The 19,711-nt window shown below is 34.6% G+C and overlaps 1 protein-coding gene across 1 annotated transcript; it reads left to right on the top strand.

Annotated features, from left to right (window-relative positions):
* Window positions 1-9,127: 9,127 nt before the first annotated feature.
* On the top strand, window positions 9,128-16,071 carry LOC149794601 (uncharacterized). The gene is made up of 4 exons (XM_089968888.1): window positions 9,128-9,240; window positions 10,526-10,691; window positions 11,064-11,219; window positions 13,945-16,071. Exons 2-4 carry the CDS (start codon window positions 10,544-10,546, stop codon window positions 14,250-14,252), a joined length of 612 nt encoding a protein of 203 aa, XP_089825014.1. The 5' UTR covers window positions 9,128-9,240; window positions 10,526-10,543; the 3' UTR covers window positions 14,253-16,071.
* The last annotated feature ends 3,640 nt before the right edge of the window (window positions 16,072-19,711 follow it).

The following is a 19,711-nucleotide window of genomic DNA, read 5'->3' on the forward strand; positions in this document are numbered from 1 at the left end:
GTAAACACAGAGAAAAACCAAAACACACATTACCCATGCAACATTGGATGTTCCTGAGTTTGGAAAGGAAAAGTCGTACGTTTGGCGACATTTTGTAGCTGGTTGGTTTTCTATGATAAAAATAAATAAATAAATAAATATCCATTGGATCTTTGTCACGTCAAAGACAAACTTGAAAATTTCCAGCATTGACTTACGAAGAAAGCCTTGAAATACATTGTTAGATCGAATGAAGATACATAAATTAATACAGTGCTACAAAATGTACCGTTATGATAAAGATTCGTTCATGTGTATTCGTTTACTTTGTCATGTTATTAATACTCTTAAGATGCATTTATAAAAGATAAAAATATATTTCCTATAAATTTGTCAATTCATTTAGTTTTTGCCAGTAAATGTTTATATTTTTGCGAACATTTCACATTTGTCTAAATCAGCCAAATTTAAATTTTCCTTTATTTCACTTTTAATGACAGTCTGTTTCCATACCAACGCAAATATAAAAATGTTAGAATTTTTTCTGGCGATAACACAGTCGTCAATCTCTAACATGCATACCACGATGTCCGGTATAAAAATAAAACAACAACCAAAATAAATAGTGAGAGTTAAGAGGAAATCTCTACAGGCATTTTCTTTCCGCAACATGTTCTATCACATATATCTTTTATTACGAGTCCATGGTCTTAAAACAAGTAATAGAAAAGATTGAGATGCGACGAGCTTTTAAATTCAACAAATACTTTATTTCACTAGAATACAAAGTGAAAATGCAACAAAAAAAACCAAAGAACTTAAGGTATTGCAAATTAAATCCCAAATAATCCTAGAATTACAGACACGAGTACTAATGATTAAAGTTCTGATTAAGTTTGGGTGGAAATCAATTAAATCCAGTGCTGGAAGTGCTGATGTGCCTGTGGTGGCCCTTGTGGTGATGTGCCAACAGCTTTTCCTTTGATCACAATAATACATTCCAAGAATAAATCCTTACTTGAAGTTTCACTATAAATTCAAGTATCCATTTCCAAGGATGTTATTTTTGTGAGCACATTGTATTTTAAGTTAATAAATAATTTGAATAAATAAAATACCAGCCCAAATGAAATAATGGACATAAAAATAAGACAATTAATTCTGCTCTGATCTTAAAGCACCAATGAGTACCTTCTAGAAAAGCAAGATTATGCAGTCCACTACTTGACTTCAAGTCACAATTAGCATTTTCGAAAAATAAATATTACCTAATGGAAAAACACCTTCTAGATAGTTCCTAATGTTTCAAAGATAAAATCATATTCATAATTATAACATAAAATGTGGTAAACACAAAAGGTCCTTGACTCAGTCCAAGATAATAATCCTAATAAATAACACATTTTATATATTATTATTTACAGAATTTAAAAAAATTCAATGAACTTGATTTTGGATAAGGTCAAGTTCAACTTACAATTTTCCGTAGCATATAATAAAATAACACTAACTAACTAATACAAAATTTAAATTGAATATACATAAAACCTCCCCTCATAAAGAAAAAGAACGATCTATGCAATACAGGGTTATTTTAACTATTGGTCAAATATACATGTGATAAAATTTGACATAAATGAAGTCTGATGAATGACACTAATTATTCCTGAAACAATATAATATTTTTATGTACGTGAAGTTCATCTACTAGTAAATTTTCTTTTCCCTTGACGCGTCTGCTGTCAGTGTATTCTTGCAACATCAAACTACACTATTGATTTTTGTTTACCATCTTGCAAGTGAAAGAACAAGGGTTGTGTTTACTAAACATAATCGTCAGTAAAGGAGCTTAACTAATATACACTTCAAAATGTTGCCAAGCCAGTATCAAAGCCAAATATTCCTTCTCGATTGTTGAATATTTTTTTTTTTTTGGTGCTTGTTGAATTTTTTAGGAAATAGCATACTGGATGATTTATACCATTTTTGTCTTCTTGAATCAATACTGCAACAATCCAGCATCACTTGCATCAAAAGAAATTTTAAATGATTGTCTGAAATTTAGAGCTGAAAGAACTGATGCACTCTTAAATATGGCTTTCAACTTATCAAAGGCCTCCTGACAACTTTGAGGCCGAAGATGTAAGCATCACAATTATCTAGACCGGATGTAATCATATTCATTATTTATTGAAAAGTACAATGCGAACCTTTCTCCCCAAACGGCATTTACTTATATTGATGAAGTCCATCTGGAGTTACGAATGCCGAAATGTTCTTTACCCTTTCCGTTAGTGGTGTAACAAGATAACCGGGTGGGATATTTCGGATTAACAACAGAACACGTAATGACGACACATATATATGATTTAATGTGGCGATTTATATGAGTAGTGGATTATGAAGATGTGTGCGTATTTATAATCCAAATATTGGATCTATTTAACATAAAAAACGCACAGTTTCAAAGATGGAAAAAATATACAAATAAATTTAGTTCAGTAACCCTAAAATACAGGATAAATGATTTCACAAATGATTCAATAATGGAAAGATGAATATAGTTTACTCAAATAGTAAACAATGTAAGTCTTTACACATAGTAAAAAAAATGTATTCGCTCAGGTAGCGAAATTATGTCACTAAACAAGAACGGATATACAATCTATCCTTCCAGTCCTGATTAATACACTGGGTCTTACTAACCCAAAATTAACATACAGCTAAAAATACATGTGTGGAGATGCACTCCGTCACCCGTGCACCATATCCGCTCCACAGCTCCTCCGAATCAATTTCACAACCAATATAGACTCCGGACCCTCGGAATACTATGATCACTTGAAACATTAGACCCTCCGGACACTTGAAATACTAGACCCTTCGGACCCCCTGGTCCTTTGACGGCTCTACAGCTGGGTCACCTTAGTCCCTCTGGACACTCCGAACGCTAGACATTAGACGCTCCGGCACCTTAAACGCTCCGGACACACGGACGTTTCTACCCTCTGACAACACAGGACACCCCGGATATTCCTACCAGCAAAACCTCACTCACTCACTCAGCCCTACAGCTGGAGTTGTGCGAATCCTTTTAGCAGGCCGCTTGCTGACAAAACCATTAGTATTGTAAAGGTCCTTTACATGTAACGTATTTATACCTTTAGAATTTTCGTTATTCTTTATCAAAAGCACCTTGCACGTGTGGCACAGGACGAATCGTACTCACGATTTCGAAATACATAGACCATATTATAATCACCCTCGGGTATCGTTGTACAGAGAAAAAGAAACGAAACCCGAGTACATGTATTTAATTAACAACATTTACACCATTCCGTGACAAGTGGAACTTGCCAGAATATATTGAAAATGTCAAATTTAGTGTCACATTTTGCATTTTCAATTGTGTCAATGCAGTCATCGATTCTCGGCAATGGAAATTAATCAGTTTTGGTGACACTGTTCACCTTTGTATAATCTGTGCACATGCGAAAAATATTAGATGGTTTCGGTATACGCATACATGGTAAACTCGTCACTAATACTCGGTTCTATGAAATCATTCTCCAGTAAGCACCTGATTTCGTTTTCCAAACAATCCCGTTTGAGAGGGTACATCCTATACTGGTGCTGTTCCACAGGTGTGCAATCTACAATTTCAACATCATGGTAGATTATATTTGTTCGTGTAAGAACATCTGGAAACAAGTACTCATATTCACGTAATAGCTGTTTTACTTCATTCTTTTCGTGTGGCTACAGATGGGAGAGTTTTTCGTCCAGATTATTCATAATTTTTGCATTCTGAAGATTGGTTACTACTGTCAGTACAGTCTGGTTGCATTCAATTGCATAAGTCCTCAATGTGTCGGACAGATACAACTAAATTGATTGCTTGATTAACCCGGCTCTCTCTGTCAACATACCTGTACATATTTAATATATCTATGTCTATATATATATATATATATATATATATATATATATATATATATATATATATATATATATATATATATATATATATATATATATATCCCCTTATTACTATCTCACATTCTAACTTGGTATGGGTCATAATAGATAATCTGAAGAAACTTTTGAAGAATGAGCAAGAGAGACAGAACTCTATCATTAGACAGATAAGTTTTCACCATTATAGTTTTGTCGTACCATTGCTTCATTTTTTTTTCTCGTTTGTTTGATGGATGCCTAATTCATACATAATTCGCTGGCGAATTCCAGACATACAATTTGACCATTGATCAGATTGGATAGATTTAGACAGGCCAAACTGGGGGGCATAAACTTTCTCAAAGCTTTTACTATTGCTTTAGTTTTAATATTTCTCAAAGTAATTGCCTCTAGAAATGCTGTAGACGCACACATTTTGGTCAGCAAAGATTGGTTGCCTGACACAGTCTACCGTTATTCTTCTAAATGGTTCGTCAAATGCAGGAACAGGTTGCAGATGAGATATGGGTATCTCTTGATTGGGTTTACAACCATTTGACAAGTGTGACTAGATGTACAGTATATATAAACATCACTTTTAATTTTTGGCCAGTAAAACTGATTCAAGACCTTGTGATAAGTCGGATTAATCATTAAATGACCAGCCAAAAGAGTTTCATGGGATAAACTAAGAATTTCTTATTTATACGACTTTGGCACTACAATTTGATAGTTCACCGATCACTCGTCACCAGCAGGTACCCCAAGAATTACAGACACATGTCCTAATGATTAAAGTTCTGATTAAACTTGAGTGGAAATCCAAATTAACTCTAACACTGATAGGGTTCATGCGTCTATGTTGGCCGGTGTGGTGGTGATGTGCAAATAATCTTTCGTTTGATCACAATAGTACAATTCACGAATATATCCTCATTAGAAGTTCGTTATCAATTCGATTCAATTTCCAAGAATGTTATTTTGATATAGTTTTCTACATGACATCAGGTCACAATTAGTATTTTCTATAAAATAAGGTCACCATTAGAATTTCCATTTTAAAAAACCTATTTACCTAATGGAAGCTAAACTTCTATAGGTTTCCTGATGATTATAAGATAGAATCTTAGTGATAATTAGAATACAATATGTAACAAATACAATGTACGTGACTCAGGCCAAGATAATAATCCTTATAGTTAACTCATACTCACAGGAATATATTTACTATATGTTAGTAGCTTAAACAATAAAAACAAAATTAATGACTCGTGTCAAATAGAAAATGACACTCATTTTGTACAAGGTCCATTGCATATAATAAAATAAAAAACTAATTAACAAACAATTCATATTAAATATAAATAACAAAACTAAATACTGATTTTGATAAAACTAATGTTCTTGTAATTGGAAAAAGTGGTTTATTAAAGCAAGGCGAAGTATGGAATATACCAGCGCGTAATATTGATGTGATGGAAGCGTTTAATTATATTGTTGTTGTTTTTTTTACGAACAATGGAAAATGTCAAATCAGAACAAACATTGGTTGATAAAGCACTAAATGCATTGAATATGCTTATTTGCAATTTTACGAAAGAAAATGAAAGATGATAATGGGCATTTGGGATATTATTGGCCACATGGAAATACAAGTGTTCCACGGAGATGGATGATTGCCATCCTTGTACATGTCCGGCTGATGATTAATTCTGAAATTAAGAACTTCATGAGGAACACGGTGATTTGAATTCTCAACACCACGAAAATGTTTATCGTTACAAGAATTGTTCAAGCTCCAAACCAACAACCTAATTCAGGTTATCACTCAGTACATTAACCTATTCCTAAATTATTTCAGTGAGCTGCCGATCTTGCATGCACGAGACTGTGTGGATGACACTTGTTGCGGATATCTGCATCATCTTTTAAATTATAGCATAGTTTTCTTTAAGATGTTTGGATTTATTTTTATATTCTTTAGTTTAGTGGCTGACTTGCTTTATAGTAGAGTAAATGTACACTACGTTGTAATGTTTCATGTATAAACCAAGGCCGATCGCTAAGGTCAAGTCAGCAACTATTTCGGTCAATTACGCCATGCATTAATTTGAATGGAGGTCACATGAAGATCACAAAAACGCAGAAGTGCATTTATCTTGCAAAGCTATCATACATGCCCTTATTGTTGATTTGTTCAATAGTTTGAGAAGATCATAGCATGACTTTTTGAGTTCTTTCAAAATGATACGAATTAATTGTTCGAGAATCTTATACCGATTAAGGTTTTGTTGAATTGGTGCGTATATAGAGACTATATAATGAGAATACACGTACCACGTATTATATTATTACGTTATGCCAGCTCTGTGAGAGACAGAAGAAATTGTGAATTATTTATATTAATATTCCTTGGAATAACAACGTGGTAAACATTTAATTTAAATAGTCTGTACATATTGGAACATGTGAATCATTCAAGGACTTGAGTATTTAAAGAATTATCGGATAATTAGAAACCGTCAATTACTTCAGTGATATTCTATGTTCACGTGATTTCCTTGACGTAAAAACATTCAGATTGAGAACTTTGATTCTTCAGTGGTGTTAATACGGTAGCACATAAACACATTACAACCTTCATTCGGAATACTTTTGGACAGTTTCCGGATTAGTGAGAAATCGATAGTACTTAAGTTTAAGCCTCAACATAGCAGTCTGTTGCGAATAGGTTGGGAACATGAAACTCCAGGGCAAAAGCAGCATTCAGATATCAGAAAGAGGCAATGGAATGATATAATGAATTTGATTAATGGGCTAGTAAAGCAAGCTGTATCTCTCCTCAAGCAGCCAGAGCTTAAAGTGAGTTGATCAAATGCAATTGCAAGTTTGAAAGAGGTTTTCGTTGCTACAAGTGCTCCAAAGCTGGACTGTTTTTCTCCAAACGTTGCAGTTGCAACTGGCAGAAAGGGTCCGTTGTCCCATCATGACCTGAGCAATCATAACCATATTGTTATCTTCATGTTTTCTTTGTCTTAAATAATTTTATTGATAGAAACATCGAGGAAAGTTTTTTTCTGTGTGTTGTCACTTTTTTCAGAACGTTTGGAGGTGATCTCGTTTAAATGACATCATGGAATCATTATGTCGACTTATCATTCTTAGCACAACTTATTCACGTACTAAAGAATACAATAGTGAAACTGTCAGACTCCTAAAATACTTGTATTGTATGTTAAATAACGTTTATCTGTGTTTAGCGTTGACAACACAATAATGCCACAATAGCTTTTGCTCGTCACATATGTTGAGAGCTTATAGTTGTTAGGGTAATTGATTCCGTGCCGTGCTCGTGAGAAAAAATCATGCTTTGTCTGACGCTTTTCTGTCATTTCATTAAGACTTTATTTTGTCCAATGCTTTATGGTCCTGCTCATGCATAACCTCTGGGAGCATTGCTCATACAACATGGCGCTATATGTGATACTGGTTACAAATTTGTCAGTTGCTATACAATAAACTGACGCAATGTATCCATGAATACGGCGTGCAAACATTTATATATCGAATGCTTTAGACATAATGGTCATACAGTGACAGTGACTGCTCACAGGAAATGCACACTTATCCTAATCCGTCGTCAGCATATATACACGTGTTAAGTGCTATGCATTAAACTGACGTAATGTTTCACATGTGCTATAAATAGCTGCACGAATGCATATCTGAATGTCGCTGCTACGTCAAAGTGATGTCCTTGAAATAAAACCGAAACTTTATAAATTATCGTAAATGTTCCTGTTCTTGGAAGAGAATTAATGTGATCATCTTCATCATAAGTAACAATTAGACACATGTTATTGATATTTACAGTACGAAGAAACATTCTAGTGTAGGTCCCGTTTTATACACGTTATGAAAATCTTATTTATACATCACACCATGCAAGAAAATAGACTGTGTAAACAAGGTCAAGGACTCTGGCTATTGAAATCCACGATAGTGTCAGTCAAAAGTAAATACAGAGTGATCTTTCGGAGATCATGTACAGCAAACGAATCATCGTGTTAATTCTTATTCGTAATGGCTGTTTGTGTTTGAACCCATTCGCCGCCTACCCCTCGCTCCCTCTCTCTCTCTCTCTCTCTTTCATTCATAAACATACACTGGAATGTGACATAGTTATTGAATAAAACGCTTAAACCTGGAATAAATCTAGTAAATTTCCTTTTGATTACAAAGACGCAAAAGACAAAAAGTCCTTGAGCTGCTGCAAATATATTTTACTTAAATGACTTGTATGTGGTATTTTGAGAGTTTGACCAAATGCATGTAACAGTGTGATAAATTATATACGGCTGGACCCCGGATAAAGTGCTTGCAGCTAATCGATTAAGAATGGACACACACACACACACACACACACACACACAAAGAGAGAGAGAGAGAGTTCTAATAGAGACAAAGACAAGTTAGTGACATCGCAGTCACAAAATATTTCCTCAGTATTTGCAGGTAATCAAGTTCTTCGCCGCAGGAATAAACGCTTTAGAAAAGAAAACAAACACGAAGTGCATAAGCCTGGAAAACTCCCAGAAAAGCCTGAAAATCTGCCTTTGAATGGCAGGAAAAATGGACAAAAATGCATTTGTATTTGGATCAGAAAACACATGTTTATCTAAAGTAATATATATTTTACATGCAATAAAAACTATTGCATCCTTGTATGCATATATAATCAAGATAAATTCATGTATCTATTATTTCCTGATATCAAATGATTCCACACACCTACTTCCTGTCCCACCCCTTACCGCAGTTTGAACCACTCCATACATGTGCCAAACCAGCATCATCCTATTCTAAATGTTAAATCTCTTGCATAATGTATAAATGCTAGTTGTAATGTAAGTAAGCAAGGACTTTGTCATCACTTTTGACAATATTTACAAGCTGACTCGAGGTCATCATAAAACAACTATAGTTTCGCTGCATTAGTTAAACAAGAATATGATCTTAAATGGCGACTGTTTCTCATTTTTTTTTTTTTTTTTTTTTTTTTTTTTGCTATCTTAGTTTCTGTAAACAAAAATCTTTGGCACTTCAAATAGCAACAAAGCATAAGATAAGTATAGCTCTCTCGGTTTTTTCCAGTGCTATTTATATAACGTTAACTATAAATATTATCTGATTCAGATAGTGGGAAACTCCAGAATAACAAAGCACACGTGTGCATACATATATGTATATTCCATATATTGCTCATTTCGCTAGAAGATTTTATAGCCTACAAACCTGCTGTATGTAAGTATTTACGTTTATGCTCTATATTGTATTTACAAGGATATAGAAACGTAATGACGAAATTTGAATTAGTTCATTCGCAGGATACGATTTGTATGCCTGTCATACGTTGGGCGTATTATGTTATTGTGTGTGATTTTGAATTTTAACGTAGCTTTAACAATTTTTCAGTGATACTGCTACGATGTCTGCAGTGTGACAGTTTATAGTGATGTCTAGCACTGGGGCATCATGCCGCAGACATGTAGCATGATGTACCACCCAGTCATATTATCCTGACACCAGGCCGACCAGTCCTAACACTAACCTCTTAATGCTGAGCGCCAAGCGAGGCAGCTGTTAGTACCATTTTTGTAAGTCTTTGGTATGACTCGGCCGGGGATCGAACCCACGACCTTCAGCTTCCGAGGCGGACGCTCTAACCACTATGCCACCGGAGCGGTATTATGTTATTGCATTGTCCTTCCGACCGTTAACATTTCATGATTAGAAGGTCCACACCATAACCATGTTATTATTTGGCTTATATCCTTGTCCAGAGCATAAACGTATGAATGACTGCAGATATTATAATGAAGCTTTGGCCAATTACATATCATACATTCTGCGGTGTTTCGCATATCATGGTCGCCTCTACACCCGGTCACCACCCCCACAGTCTCACTCCCCTCCCTCCATCCCTGAAGGGGACATAAAAAACCTGAATTGTATATTTGCGTGACTAGAATATTTGAACCACCGAAAATTGAACCAGTTACATATTATGGCTACAATACCCATGCCCCCTGCCTCAAGGACAAGATAGAATATGGATCTGTGACCGCTGTCTATGTACATGCATAACTTCTGAACCATTAAAGTCATACTCTAGTCTGTTATACATCATGGTTCAACTGATCTTGAGTATTCAGTCATAACTTAAGTTTGCGCCTGTTTCCTTATCCAGGCTTTCCCTTTGTAACACTTACCAGGATTAAACTTTACCCAGGTCTACAATTGTAATACAAAGGTCATGCTCTTAGCTCAGAAGTGAAGGTCATTAGTAGGACAAAGGTCACGAGTCGGTGTATCATGTGCCGTTTGTGGCACTCGTGCCATTTCAATCAGTTAGATTTGGTTCATTTTATATACTGCGTGTTCAAACTTTTACTATTTCTTCTTTCATTCCTTTCAAACCGCCTTTCAATGCTAACGAAAACGTATGTTAACGCTAGATCTTTTATATCGTGCCATCATAATGGCATATCGTGCAATCATAATGGCCTATTTTCTTTTCTTTCTATAGCAAATACTACTGGAGAACATGGGTAATAAAGTAGATGCGGTGTTTGGAGCTCTCATAATCCTTCTGCAGTGTATTTCATTCGGAATGATCGCACTGTATTTTCATCAATTCATTGATCCACCCAAGCCGACGAAGAGTTTCCTCCCCAGCACTGCATGTACCTCAGGTATGATTACTGCTAAAGAGTGATTATTTCGACCACAATAAACTTTAAAATCTGTTTTCAAGATCATAAATTCTGGCTACATATCCCGAATGCTTCAGTCTCTTGGTTTTCATTTTTTTCCAATCATAATAAGTGTTAGATTAGGGTTCCCATATTTTGTTAATAATCAACAATGGCCCCATTTTATGTTTTATCGCGTTTTAATCCACATACTGTATGATTTTATCTTACTCAGATATCCAGAAACGTGGAATATTTTGAAAACAACCTTATTATTTCGTACAATTGCACACAGAAAAAATTAAATATGTATGTGCTTGTCCGAGTAAAGAAAGAAATTAACACTATTTCATTATCACTATATATTGGCAGGAGCTCTTACTGATGGAAAGTCGTATTTGGTGGTCTGTATAAGCCCCATCTGTAGTGTTGTTGCCATAGTCCTTACCATCCAGTCTATATACAGAAAGAATGGACACTTTGATGTAGTCGTACCATCTTGGATTGGAATAAGCACATTTTCTGCAGGTAGGTAGTTATACGAATTAATCAGCATACATACAAACATCGATATATACATACAGGGCCGGCGCCAGACCCGGTCGACTATCTGGCGTCCTAGGCAAGGTTAGATTCTGGCGCCCCCCCCCCCCCCTCCCGGAAAATATCAATTTCAAAATTTATAAACAATACTTCTTTTAAAAAATGCGCCTCCTGAAATCAGCGCCCTAGGCGGCTGCCTAGTTTGCCTATATGGTAGCGCCGGCCCTGCATACATACATACATACATGCAGTACAATAACCTTAAAACTAATTATTACAAGAAAAATAAAGAAGAACCATTCCAAACTGCGACCTTCTTGATTACGAAGAGAAAGAGAGCATATCTGCTCGTCACACACACACACACACACACACACACACACACACATATATATATATATATATATATATATATATATATATATATATATATATATATATATATACGATTCATTATATATTTACAATGGACAGTTGGCTTAATGCAATTCACCAGTATCCTAAAAAGCTAAGTGCAGGATAAAGTTTGATCACACTAAGGCTAAAAATGTGGCCTACATGGTTGGATATATTTTATTGTATTAATAAAAGGACAAGGCTTGAGGTCTAAAAATATAGCACCCAGTACGTTACATGGACGAACATTATTGATTCGTCTCATTAAAGGCACAGTTTAACACGTGTAAATACGGAATTTCCGTTGGATCAGTGCCAGTCGTTTTCTGAAAATGGAACGCGCTAAGCGTTTACCCAAAAGCTGTACAGACGTTATTTAAACCTTTCAACAATAGATTTGATAAAACTTAAATTTTTTTAAAGGTTGTATGCAATAGGAGCCGTGTACGAGAAAACTGAAACACAGAAAACTGGTGTACGGACTCGCTTTGGAATGCCTACAAACCTTATATGTCACGACAGTCCACGCATAATGACGTTTCTTTTCAGAACTCGACTAAACCGCGTTTTTGAACTGTTAGTATTGCGAATTATGGTTTGGTGCGAACTATTGTGGAGGATGTTATAGCATAGTGTTTACAATAGTTATTGTGCAGAACATTACAATATTGTAACACGCGAAAATATATATACGTGTTTCTTATGCTGCCTTTAATATTATCTTGGTAATATGTTTCTAAAAATGAACATTTAAATTTGAATTAGGCATTGTGTGAGATATTAAAGAAAGATAGTTTCCTGAACACGTTTTGCTGCAAATAGGTCGTCACTAAGTACATTTTGTAAAAACAATTTTAAAGACAACAAGACGTAGAAGGGTCAACTGACAACAAATTAAAACAAATTTTGAACAGAATGGCACTGACATAATTAGGAAAATCACAGAGCTACATGAATAGAATGGCAATGACATAATTAGGAAAATCACAGAGCTACATGAACAGAATGGCAATGAAAAACTAGGAAAATCACAGAGCTACATGAACAGAATGGCAATGACATAATTAGGAAAATCACAGAGCTACATGAACAGAATGCCAATGAAAAACTAGGAAAATCACAGAGCTACATGAAGAAAATGGCAATAAAATAACTAGGAAACTCATAGAGGTACATGAAGAGAATGGCAATAAAATAACTAGGAAAATCACAGAACTACATGAACAGAATGGCAATAAAATAATTAGGAAACTCATAGAGCTACATGAACAGAATGGCAATAAAATAACTAGGAAACTCATAGAGCTACATGAACAGAATGGCAATAAAATAACTAGGAAACTCACAGAGCTACATGCATGAATAGAATGTCAATTAAATAACTAGGAAAATCACAGAGCTACATGAACAGAATGGCAATGAAATAACTAGGAAAATCATAGAGCTACATGAAAAGAATGACGATAACACAAAGTGGTTTTAGATGCTTGAGATTCAATACTTTACTACTACTAAAGCCTTAAAAGCAGTACTGTTAGTAGTTTTACTTTCCGCCATTTCAGTTCTGTTACTTTAATAAACTTTCGTTGCAAAACGAGTTAATTAGCAAAGGTTATACATTTGACTTATTTCAACAGTTATTAAGAACCATGATTTGCACAAAGTTTGGTTACGAACATTTATTGTTACTTTTTGTCTTTTTACTACATTGCCATATTGCATGATATTTTTATACTGTATGCATAGTTGTAAGTTTGTAATAAATGGTCAAAACTTTATTAAAAGTTTATTAACGTTTGTAATAAACAGTCAAAACTTCCGAGCTACAGCAAGAAATAAAAGCTCGAATGAGGTTACCGCCTTTTTCTTTTCTTATCACTGTTATTTCTTTTTCCTCTAATTAACAAAACATTTTTACTCTAGTCCTTGGTAGACTCATATATTGCTTTCTTGCCAAAATCAAAAAAGTAGGTAAACCTAATAAACTTATTTTTCAGCATAAACTGTTCTTTGCAATCATTATTCTTTGCCCTTGTTTACCTTTCTATGGTGCTGTGATAGTCGGAAAGAAACGGTGGTTGCATTGTTCATTGAAATTGTTATGTTTATTTAGTTAACATAGATCTGATGTTTCCTGAATTGGCAAATAAAATGTTCCATCTCGGTGCCAACCGTAGTTTGAAACTAATATATAATCAATCCATTGACTTATATGTTAAATTCACATTACCATCTACATGGCATAATAACAATGTTTTGTTTTGTTTTGTTCCGTTCTGTTCGACATAATGAACTATTTTTTATTCTTTTTCAGGTTTATTCTGCCTGACATATATCTTTGTCAGGTCCATTATTCGCTGGAATCTCTCCACGAATGGGTGCGAACACCCGAATGACAACTTTCTAGACGTTCTTCTTATCGCTGGTGTTGCAACAGGCTGTCATTTAGTATCAACGTTATTGTTTGGAATTTGGAAAATTGTACCCCGAAAAAACAGTTCTTTCACAGACAATAACAACAACAATGGCAAATCTCTTTTAATTTCAGTTTGGACATTATCTAACCATGTGACTATTGTAAATACTAGTAACGACAGAACATTGCAGTATTGTCACTTTTGACAAGGAAAACACCTTAAGATATTCTCAGAGTTCGACACTAACATATACCCGCAAATCTGAGGTATTGCCACATATCGCAAGAACATTCCATAGCTTTCTCGTAGAGTTTAACAGTAATGCCAATCCGCTAATTCGAGGAAAGTAAATTTGCCGACTCATCAATAAAACTACAGTTATCACAACGCCATTATATCGATACAAATTTACGCTGGTAACGAGTAGTTAAGTGGTTTTAGGTCGTACGCATCTAATTAAACATGGGATCGCATTTTTGTCATGGTTAATTAATCTATTATTGCGCTAATTAGCTGTTAAGACAATGCACTGTGAATACTCAGACGAGACCCTGACATGTTCTTTGTATCGTTGGTATCGGAGAAAAATACAGTACATCCCATAAAATAAATATTTCTTAGATAAAAACAACAAGAGCATCAACAATTACAAATACCCGTTAATTCCAATCTTGACGTTACATAATCTTACGACTGTTGGTGACACTAGTAACGATAGAACTTTGCAGTTTTATCACATTTGACAAGAAAAATATTCGAAACTAATCTCATAGAGTTCGAAAGTAACAACAATCCGCTGATGTTGATCGTAAAACTACAACCATCACAAATCCATAAAGCCCGCTTTTCAAGCGTCTCGAGTAAACAGCGAGAAGTACACCAGTATATATGTTACCCTGGTTCAATGCAAGAATGTTAAATAATACTGGGGATATACAATTATGTTGGGCATGGAACTGGTGCCATATTCGGTAATGACACATTTCGTCCACAGTGACTCAGATCCAAGTATAGATACATAAGGTAGTGCCAGAACACTGCCGAATAGAAAACGTCGTGTTGGCCGATTTAACAGACAATACACAGAGATTACTTGTATATTATTGGTGATAAACATTTTCGGGATTGTGATGCTACAAAGGTTAATATATGAAAGTTCTTGCAAGGTGTTCTGTCGCCATAGAAACGTCAAACATTTGATGATAATACGTAAGATTGCTATCATAAATATGATTCAGAGAAGAGACCAAGAAAGTACCAGAAAACACGGAAAATGAATACAAATGGCTGAAATATCACACAGAAAAATGGTTTGCTATTGTGTATTATCTGCATTGTGTATTCGCAAGTACTAATCAGTGAAAGTAGGGTAGTTCAAGTAAAAACAGTATGCACGATACATTTCTATTTAATGAAGTGGAAAAAATGGTTGTCTTTTCCACATTCAAGGAGCATTTTAATTTGATCAACGTGTTGTGGAATTTTGGTAAATCTGTATACATGTTCTTCTTATTTTGTTTTTAGGATATATGTATACTTTTATTGTTTGCAAATGAAGTACATTGGTACTTATTTTTTTAAATTTGAAATCTTGGTTTTTGTTTGTTGTTTGTCACGACAGACACAAAAAAAGGCGTTGCGGATACACATTTATAAAATGTTTAATGAAGTTACATGATAACACACAAGTCACAATAGGAAGCAAAAACTGGAAGGATAGTAACCGATAATTTATGAATGGAATCTGGCATGGCAGAAAAGCAAGGTATAAGAGGGTTCCACTTTTTTAGATACATTGCAAGTGACAGAATCTCAAGATGTAATAATTACAAGAGTGAAGTTTCATTCACTGACACCTTTAAAAGTGTATTATGTAATTCATATCAAATATATGAAAATCTTGTTTACATGTAATTCCGATTGTCAATCGCTGCTATACGTACTTTCTTACATTTCAAAGGCTTGATTTTATTATATTTTATTGTTATGTTTTGGAAACCCTTTTGAATAAATTTTCAACATAGTTTCATTATGTTTCTTTTTCTCAATTACTTAAAATATACTTAGAACAATGTTATATTCACTACTAATCTTTCTTCCACCATGTATCTATGTAACTTTACTTCGATTTCCCGACCTGTCGGTTCTTTCTGTTTTAACTTTTTACCATGACTTTTTATTGCTTCTTTGACCTCCCTGCTTCATTTTCTAAACTATTACCTTTTCTGTAAAACAGAAGTCGCACTTTATTTAACGGATGAGTATATATTTGTATCTATGTATCAATTTGTGTACGTGCGTATGTGTGTATGAGAGAGAGAGAGAGAGAGAGAGAGAGAGAAGCAATTACCAGAATCAACACTTTGCATTAATAGAAGTGAATGCTAGGATTTTTAAAAAGGTGTGTTGAAATAAACATTGTACACGAGCAATATTTTCAACTGAAATCGCGTGATACTTGTACAGAAAGGAAAATATATCAAGTGGGATGCTTATTCGTCTCATTAAAAGATTTGATTTGCCGTGTACAAACGTTAGCCGAAACAAGACAAAACACAATTTGGCCTTCTTTAAATCTGTCCAGTCTGATCAAGGGTCAAACTTTAAGTCTGGAATTTTCCAGCAAGTTATACATGAATTAGACATCCAGCAGTGTGTCTTCTTCCGGTCACCCTGAAAGTCAAGAAGCATTAGAAAGATTTCATCAAACTTTGAAAAATGTGATTCGGCCATATTTATTTTATACCGAAACAGATTGGGACAAGAATATTCATGTACTAGTGTCTGCTGTCAGGGAGTCAGTTCAAACATCATTAGGATTTTGTCCAAATAAAATCTGCCCTACCATGATGTTGAATTTGTAGATTCTACGCCAGTGAAACAGCATCCTTACAGGTAAATACTCTCAGACAGGAATGTTTGTAAAAGGAAAGAAAATCAAGCATTGCTGAAGAATGATGTCCTGGAACAAGGTAAATGTGACTGGAGTTTACCATGTATTCTAGTACCGAAATCAGGTAATACTTTCCGCATTTTAACCGATTATAGAAAACTGAACAGTGTCACCAAAATAGAATAATGTTCAATGCCAGGAATTGATGACTGCATTGCCAAAAGTGGAAATGCAAAATATGTCATCAAGTTTGACGTTTCGAAAAGATACTAGGAAATTAAGAACAAAGAAAAATTGACTTCATCAACATAAAATGATCCCATCTGGGATGAAAGATTCGCTTTCAACTTTCAAGGATTTAATGAACTTGATTACATCTGGTCTAATATAATTGTGTCACTTACATGGAACGATCACTTGGAAACCATCAGGGAATTGTTTGATTGACAAGTGATGCAAATTTAACAATTTATTTTAATAAAAGTGAGTTTTGTGGCTCTGGTGTTACAGTATTGGGTTATATTGTTGGACACGGTCAAGTTAAACCTATAGAAGTTATGGTCAAGGCTATCTCTGTAGTACTTGTGTCTGTCAGTAAAAAGCAACCGATGCGTTTTTTTGGTAGGGATGGATATTATCAGACATTTTGCTCAAACGTTTCTATAATTGCTGGACTTTCTGACCAATTTGTGGCATAAAAAAACCAAGTTTCACTTGTCTGCAAAATATCAAGAGGCTTTTGATATATATATATATATATATATATATATATATATATATATATATATATATATATATATTTCTGTGTGTGTGTGTGTGTATGTGATATCAGTGCCGGATTTAGGACAAATGAGGCCCTGTACTAGTTAAGTTATGAGGCTCCTTACTTGGGCCCTGAAAGAGGTAGGCCCGGTAGGCCTACACAGGTAGTCAGGCATACATACTCAGGGCCCTGAAAGAGGTAGGCCCGATAGGCCTACACAGGTAGTCAGGCATACATACTCAGGAAGTTTAGGACGTTTTGACTTTTGAAAAACGTTTGAAAAATTCATCTTAAATTTTATTTTTATTTTTTGCCAGGAAGATGGGGTCCCCTGGCCAACGGGGCCCTGTGCTTAAGCACACCTAAGCACAATGGTAAATCCGGTACTTTATGATATATGAAGACTCAATAAAATACATGCATAGCACGATGTCCTGTCATTAAAAACATTGAGAGTTAAATGTTATGAACACGTGTACCTTGTTTTACTTGCAGATTTAAAATAGATATATCATTAATTAAAGGGAAACATCTGCCCTAAATCTAGACTTTCTGCTTTTTCATAGTAGAAGAACGGTTAATAACGGATCGAGTCAATATATTTTTTATATTTTGTTTAATTTCACACCTAATGACCCTTCTAATACATAACCTGATAAGTCCCTCTGTGTTCTGTCGATAAAACATCACGCTAAGCGTGATACTGGTTGCCATGACTACGGCAAGCAAACAGATAATTCTAAACGTAATTGGGAATTAAACAGATATGACTCTAGGATGTATCATCTTTCTCTTGCATTATATTTCCACAGGAACAGTAATACCAGCTGCTAAAGCATGTCTACAGAAATGTTCTTTATTTACAAAACATTGTAATGCATTATATGATTTGATCTGATAGCGGTTAGGAAGAATGCATTCCTAGAATCAAGTTAAGATGTTCGTAATTTAAGCCAAAATGTACTGAAATATAACATTTATAATATTCTTTTTGCACTCATCCTGACACATACAGCTTGATTAAAATCAATATTTACACACTGGGTTTCTCTCTATCTTCTTTTCGTAAACCTGCATTCCTTATTTTACTTACCCATCTGGAAATCTTTTTGCTACATATCCGCGTTGTAATATAACCTTATATACCGACCCGCATATATGTAAACTTCGGTTTCATTTACTCCTTTGCACTCTTTCAAGTGCACATGGACCATAAATTGATATTCAAAGGATGTCATGACGCAATATCTCTTCATGGCTGCTAATCTATGATTCAGTTTCCCTTCATGGCTACTAATCCACGTTTGCACTTTAATTATTTATCTGTATGAGTCGCAAACCATCTCAATCGTTGTAACTTAAGTTTAATCTTCCACAAAACACGTTGCGCGTCAGTTAATATTTGAGAGTACCTATTTTTTTAAATTTTTCAATGAAATTACAATAAGTGACCATTGATTTACGGAATAAATCACCATTTTGGGATTGTTGTGAATATATTCATGGATATTTTGGAGTATATCATTGTGATAGAGCAAGACTGTTGGCACATTAGCATATTCGAGACTATTGACACATCAGCACTTTCAATAGTGGAATTTCTTTGGAACATCACTGGAATTCATTTTGAACTCTATACATTTAGGCTTGTAATGTAACTTTTAGGACTACCTGGAATTTATTTCATAATAATGCAAGTTCTTTTTAAACCTCCACATTGTATTCTAGGGAAATATATTTGCTGTTGAATTTTGCAAAACCTGTTGGTCACAAACCATCTCAATCTTTATAGCCTAAGTTTAATCCCTTCTACAAAAGACTGTGAAATACAACAGATCTTTTTAATGTGTTTATATAAGCGTACTTCTAAACTGTTCAACGAATGATTTTTCTTGTTGTATTGTTCCACAAACATGCCTTTTTCCCATGTAGAAAGTACCTGTCATTTAACTTTAAATTTACATGATGGACTCTCTTTCGAGTATAAAAGTTCGTCTTCTCAAAAACT

The sequence above is a fragment of the Sinohyriopsis cumingii genome, chromosome 8 (assembly GCF_028554795.1).
Source record: "Sinohyriopsis cumingii isolate HCF-2022 chromosome 8, ASM2855479v2, whole genome shotgun sequence".
Taxonomy (NCBI): Eukaryota; Metazoa; Mollusca; class Bivalvia; order Unionida; family Unionidae; genus Sinohyriopsis; species Sinohyriopsis cumingii.

Coding starts and splice junctions, on each gene's coding strand:
- LOC149794601 (XM_089968888.1), top strand. CDS start 10,544: ATGGGTAATAAAGTAGATGCGGTGTTTGGAGCTCTCATAATCCTTCTG. Junction 10,692..11,063: donor CAGCACTGCATGTACCTCAG/GTATGATTACTG, acceptor ATATATTGGCAG/GAGCTCTTACTGATGGAAAG. Junction 11,220..13,944: donor AATAAGCACATTTTCTGCAG/GTAGGTAGTTAT, acceptor ATTCTTTTTCAG/GTTTATTCTGCCTGACATAT.